A 6,000-nucleotide genomic window follows, 5' to 3' on the forward strand; every position below is an offset into this window, starting at 1 on the left:
AAAAGCCACCCCGGCCACTCTGACATTTATTGGGAGGGAGCCCCTATTTATGGGCTCTGTTCACAAGACTGAATAAGCCAATAGCCAAGTATAGACAAAGAGAAGTACAGGTAAAATCCACAAAAGAGCAACCGGAACTGGGGAAAGCCGAAACCGAAACAGATAAGGAAATACACACGATATAACAAGTTCAAACCGTGTGCAACCATGCAAAAACCTTCTTAGCAAGAGCTTTTCCTGGAATAACTAGGTGCAAACGATGATTAAACCCCTCCAAAGAATTTTTTTTTTTTTTTACTTGAACATTTGCAGTACCTCGCTTGCATGGATGAATGACAGGAAAATGAAGACGACGATGTTTGTAGTACAGCGCAGGAGTTCAAGGTCAATAGATAGACGGATTTATTGAAAGGAAAAAGCAGAGAGGTTGGCCGGAATAATTCAAATCTGGCCTGCTACTCTGCACTGGGGAAGGGGAAGGAGAGAAGAAAGGTCATGATGGGTGACGATGTGGGAAAAGGCATATGAAATACATATACAGACACAGTAGCTTGTTTTACAAGCGCGAATCAAGTCCGCTGGCGCAGAAAAAACGGCAAAGAGCGCGCACTGCCTGGACACCCTTCCCCTTGTCCAATATTTTTGGGCAAGGTGACTGAGGTTTGGCATGGAAGCAGAGCTTACGCATGCATAGACGTGGAGGCAGCTTTCAAATAAAATTTAAGATAGCAGTAACAGATCCAGCACTGACTTATTCTCGCACCAACATTTTTTAATGTGTTTTAGAACTTTTCCTTTACGCGAGAAGAAATAAAAGAATGATTCTTTTATTTCCGAAATTGCAAAACTTTCAATGTAAGGCGCTCAAACTAAAGTGTCCAGCCCTTTTTGGAGAGCATTGCAACAGGACCACCATAGTTATCGGGTGATCCCTAACTTTATCGCGTCATAATCTGATGGACCAGGCTATAGAGAAGAAAACCATTATATTCTGCAACAAGGAAGTGATGTATGACAAACGGTTTATAGTTTATATTCGCCAGCAGTTCACGGATAGCCGAGATGCTGAACAGCGACTTGCCTACAGAGTCCGTGCGAACAAAGTGCACTCGTTGCAGAACTGTAGGTGATTGGCTCGTGTTTACGTTAGCGCTGCCCCCAAAGTAGCTACATATTCGTGTTTCACCGTGAAATGCTAGCAGTAAAAGTCCGTTACTAATCCCTAAAATAATTGAAAGGCATGACGTCCGATTCCACACCGTAAAAATGCTGTCGTCAAGAGACCAGGCACAGGTGAACCCGCACTGGCTTCCTGAGGAACGGCGCATGAAAAGACACGTAAGAAAAGGTTCGTATTTATCCCTAACCTATCGCTGACATAGTTTTGTTCAGTGTCTTGGTACCTCACTGCGCTTACTGCCGAATTCAGTACACGCATAGCAAACGAAAACAACAAAAGCCGACCCATCCTATATTCAAAGCATACAGGTAACTGACTCACAATTCGCCATTAGGTTAACGCAATTACGAGCACTGTGTGTTCTAATCTGCAAACTTGCTATGGTAACGCTATCCAGACTACATAATACACACCAATGGAGATCACAAGATGTCAGGACGTCTGGCTACAAAACACACTCAACAAAAAAAAAAAAAAGGTAATCAACGGCGCTTCACTCGTAGTTTTCAACCGCAGTCTTCATGGCATTGGGCACTGGTAGGAACGGTTCATGGGATCTCCTGGAGCGCAGTGAAAGGCCTCCGAGAACTCTGGAACATGCTGCACAAGCGTGTTGCATAATGGCTGGCTTCCTTTTTCTTTACCAGGGCACATGTGGTAGCACGACGCGATGAAAAGCAGCTGTAGGGAGCTGTATTCCTCAAGCGAAGGTATGGCTGGCGATAGAGAAGAGTCTTTGCTCTTGAAGGCGTCAACGACCGCGCCATAGCCGCTAGCGTAAGCAACGTAGTACTCAACATCTTCTGCGCTGTCTGCCGGTGCTATGCAATTGGTTAGATCTTGCGATTTGTTGGCATACTTGTAAGAATCAATGAAGAGGTTACCAATGGCTCCAGCAACTTCCCAGCCCAGGCCGCCGTAGTTGAGTGCTGCGGGCAGTCTTATGTCGAATAGGGGAAAGGAAAGAGAGTAGGGCATCAGCTGAAAATCATCCTCTTCCCGGAGCGTAATGTAGTACCATAGACTGCACAGTGATTGCACAATTTCTAAGACAGCCTCAGTGTTGTTGACCAGCACGGAGTTTTGCCAGTTTCCCACAAATGACTCTGTCATATCCGGGACTTGAGCTAAACTAAAATCTTGCGAGTGGGTCTTTTCGAAGCTGCGGAACGCTGTATTTAGGGATGTCCAGTTCCTGACTACTGTAATGTTTTCGTCGTAATAGGACCACCCGGAAAGGCGCTGGTTAAAAGCAGACCGTACTGCGAGTGTTATATGTCTAGCGACGATGTCCGCGCCTCCTTGTAGTACGACACCATTGTATCTCTCGAATGTCGCCTGCGTTGAAAAGAACGTCGCTCTGCTGACACAGAAGGCTTTATGGTAGACGTGCGCCTTCTCAGGGTAGCGGTCGTAGTAGTTCATTACCAATGGCCGACTCGTGTACAGGGCGGCAACCTGAACTACGCACCAGGAGACAAAGAGATGGAACTTGTCTTCGCCATTCTTCTCCCATATCTTCAGTAGTATCCGGAGGTACTCGGGAGACATGGTCCAAAAAGACAGCCCCATGGTTAGGTTCAAGTTGAACGCAGCCAGTGCATTCAGCCAGCGATCTTCTGTGAGGCCAGCGACAGGCGCGCTTCTGAACCAGTCAGCTGGATAACGTCGTCCTTGAATCGGCTGGCCAATTGCTGACAGCTCTGTAAAAGCATCCTCTGCGATGGACGACATATCTTTGTAATCTATGGCTGGCGCGCCTTCACGCCCGAAGCTGCTCCTGAGAAATTCAAAGTAGACCTCATTTGATGATGTCTCGCTGGACCAAGGCTTGAAGATGACGAAATGTAAGGACCTCCCGGCCGACACAACCAGCTCCTCCGTGTCATCAATGGCGAAGTGTAGTAACGCGTCCCAGCCCAGCCTGAGGGAGCTGTACAGCAGCGCGTGCAGCGCGTCCGCTCCTGCCGAAGGCTGCGGCCACACGATGCCCGCTTTTATGAGCGCTGCTTTGACCGCTGGAAGCTCATCGCGATCGCCTTCGAGCACGGCGACGCAGCTGCGATACACGGCGGCGGCCCGCTGCTCTTCGTTCTGCCCAGTTACGCGCCATTCGACGGATTTCAGGTGCCGATCAAGCTCAGTCAGGAGGTTCCCGAATTGATCCTCCCAGACGTCCAGGTTGTGTTTTCTTTGCCAGCCATCGCAAACGAATCGTGTGAAATCTTTGCAAGGGTTCACGGACTTGTTGATGGACATGAGGAGCCGGTCGGCGTAGGCGAGGCAGGCGTGGCTTGGGCACACGTTGGAGAGGGCCGGTGCACGGAGCCAAACAATTTGGATTATCCCATATACCGCTACCACCATGAGGACAACGAGAGCGGACACAGCCACGACAACCTCGATTCTCGACACGGGACGCATAGAAACCTGGAAGGAACCGGTAATAGCAATAAGAAGCCGTGAAATGTAGCGATGGTTGCCGGTATACTGAGTTACTCGTGACACACTATTGACGGAAGCGAAGTGTGCTAAAGCTGCACATATAGACTGAATAACTACGGACGCTGCAAATGACCTTTTAATTTAGTATGTGTGCGTTTCCTTTCCAGCAAGCAGATTCTGTGGAACATAGTTAATGGTTCAGTTGCGAACAAATGACGGTGATGGCGACAACACAGGGCCGAGCACCGTGTTGTTGACGTGTTTTGTGACGTCGCGAGAGCACGTGACATGGTCGAACTATCCCGAGGGGAGAATCAAACCCGTGGCCCTCGTACCCCTAGTCGGACCGAGTTAGTAGGCCTCGCAGTCATGTGCGTATGTCTTGATTACTATGGGCTAATCTCTTTGCCTATTCAGGGTTCGTTTTCACATAATATGGTAACTTACAATTGTATGCCGATGAGCATGTGTGGGATAACAGAACTTTCGCAAAAACATTTTATTGGAGCGAAAACGAAAATTTGTTGCATTGGTAGGTAGCTTGAAACTTTCATTTCCATACAAGACTTGCACGCATACACACATTTCTGTTGCTGCCACTCTTTTCATTCATTTTGCTGTTATCTCAGACCTTTCAACATAATCTTCATTTCCTCTTTAACTGTACGTATACTGCATCACGAATGCATCTCCAACGAAATCGAGTTAACCCTGTTCTGAGGAAGCTGCATCCTATTCTTCAGGCAAAAATCATCGTCCACATGACTCCCTGGTGTACATTTAATTGTTCTTTTTGGAATTCATTCCATTCTGAAAACTTCATTAGGTTGGCAACCCATTAACTCCTAAGTAAAGCGTGCCAGGCACGACGGACCAAGAACAGAGCGTCTGCGTGTGTGTCTATACCTCGTGCGCGTTCTTTTTTTTTTTTTTGCCACACAATTGCGCCGCATCGTTTTCCGCTTTCTTCCTTCGCACTGCATTCTTTGAACATATATATCCGTCGCCCGACGCGTGTTCCTTGACCCACTCTGCTTCCTTTGCCTGTTTCCCTTGCTCTCGTTTTTATACTTTGTTGCATAGAGTTGAAATGCAACCTGCGATTTGTGTACAATTGGAGCCTGACTTTATAATTGGTTTAGATTTGTCTAGCGGGAGTCACAAAACATATCATAGAGTCACGTGGCCGGAAGAGATTACTACATTATCTTTTTTTTTTCTACATCGGAGAGGAATGCTATCAAGGCGTTATGACAGTGACCGCCATTATGGCTAGGAAGTACGCTGCGCTTCGCTTTGGATAACCACCAAAAAAGACGTCTCATGGCGCTTGCAGGCTGCAGTGTTGGTAGCGCTGGTCGTCGCCGCGTGTAGCCGGCCGCTCATTTCACGAACGGCGCTGCTTCCGCTCCTGGGATTGCGGCCCGCAGGTGAGGCTAGGTGCAAACCCTTGTCTTCTGCCGCAATAGCCGTGGGCTGGTCGGCTGAGCCTTTGGCAGGCGATGCGACCGAGATCCGCCTGTCTTCGGTACCTGCTGGACAGGTCAGGTGACAATGTCAAATGTCAAAGTTTATCGACTGATCTTTCTGTTGACTAGATTGCTAAGATATGGCACTGTTGGCTAACTTTGGGGGGTAAGCTGAAGGTCAAGTTATGCGCCATACAAGTTGCGCGACTTTTGCATTGAGTAAAGATGTCAGTCTAAGAATTACGGAACTTCCGTACTGGAAGCCGTCCACTCGCCGTGGTCATGACACTGCACATCTCGTCAATGAATCAATGTTCGGCCATGTCACGTGACACGGTGACGTCATTATAGAAGCTGTGGGGCTTCAGCTGGGGGACCAACGCCGAACAACACCAATTATTTTTACATTAGGCTTCTAGCGCTAAGCTTTGAAAATACTTGGCGGTGACAAGTAAATATCAGCTCGTTCCGCTTGTACAGTCCTCTACACACTTGTCTAGAGCCCTCGAACGGGCGATGCACCATAAGGTTGTTTTTAATTCACGACTGCACTAGGACGTGAAATAAGGCCTTATCCTGCATGCACATTTCCAATGATCGTGTTGAATTAGCGTATTTAAGGGCCATGTAGTATCCGCCAGGCAACAGCAACTGTCGTATATTCACAACAAAGCACGCCGTTCGAATGTTCTATAGACAGTGTACGTGAGCAACTGCAGGCCTCAGTTTTTAAAAGGACATCTGTAACAAAATGTCTAGTCAACTGGTATATCGCAATATGTATCGTAGTTTAACGTCCCAAACCGACTTAAGCTGCTGGAGACTCGATATATTCGACACGTCATAAAGCTACCTTGCAGTATTGTACACATAATAGTGAAACAATACTTTGTTAAAAGCCATTAA

At 47.5% G+C, this 6,000-nt stretch overlaps 1 protein-coding gene across 1 annotated transcript; it reads right to left on the reverse strand.

Moving 5' to 3' along the window:
• Positions 1-1,699: 1,699 nt before the first annotated feature.
• LOC146190516 (neprilysin-like) lies at positions 1,700-3,604 on the reverse strand. The gene has a single exon (XM_084600184.1). The coding sequence runs from the start codon at positions 3,602-3,604 to the stop codon at positions 1,700-1,702; it is 1,905 nt and encodes a 634-aa protein (XP_084456310.1).
• Between the last annotated feature and the right edge of the window lie 2,396 nt (positions 3,605-6,000).

This window comes from Amblyomma maculatum, chromosome 4, assembly GCF_055883805.1.
Source record: "Amblyomma maculatum isolate TAMU_Amacu chromosome 4, ASM5588380v1, whole genome shotgun sequence".
Taxonomy (NCBI): domain Eukaryota; kingdom Metazoa; phylum Arthropoda; class Arachnida; order Ixodida; family Ixodidae; genus Amblyomma; species Amblyomma maculatum.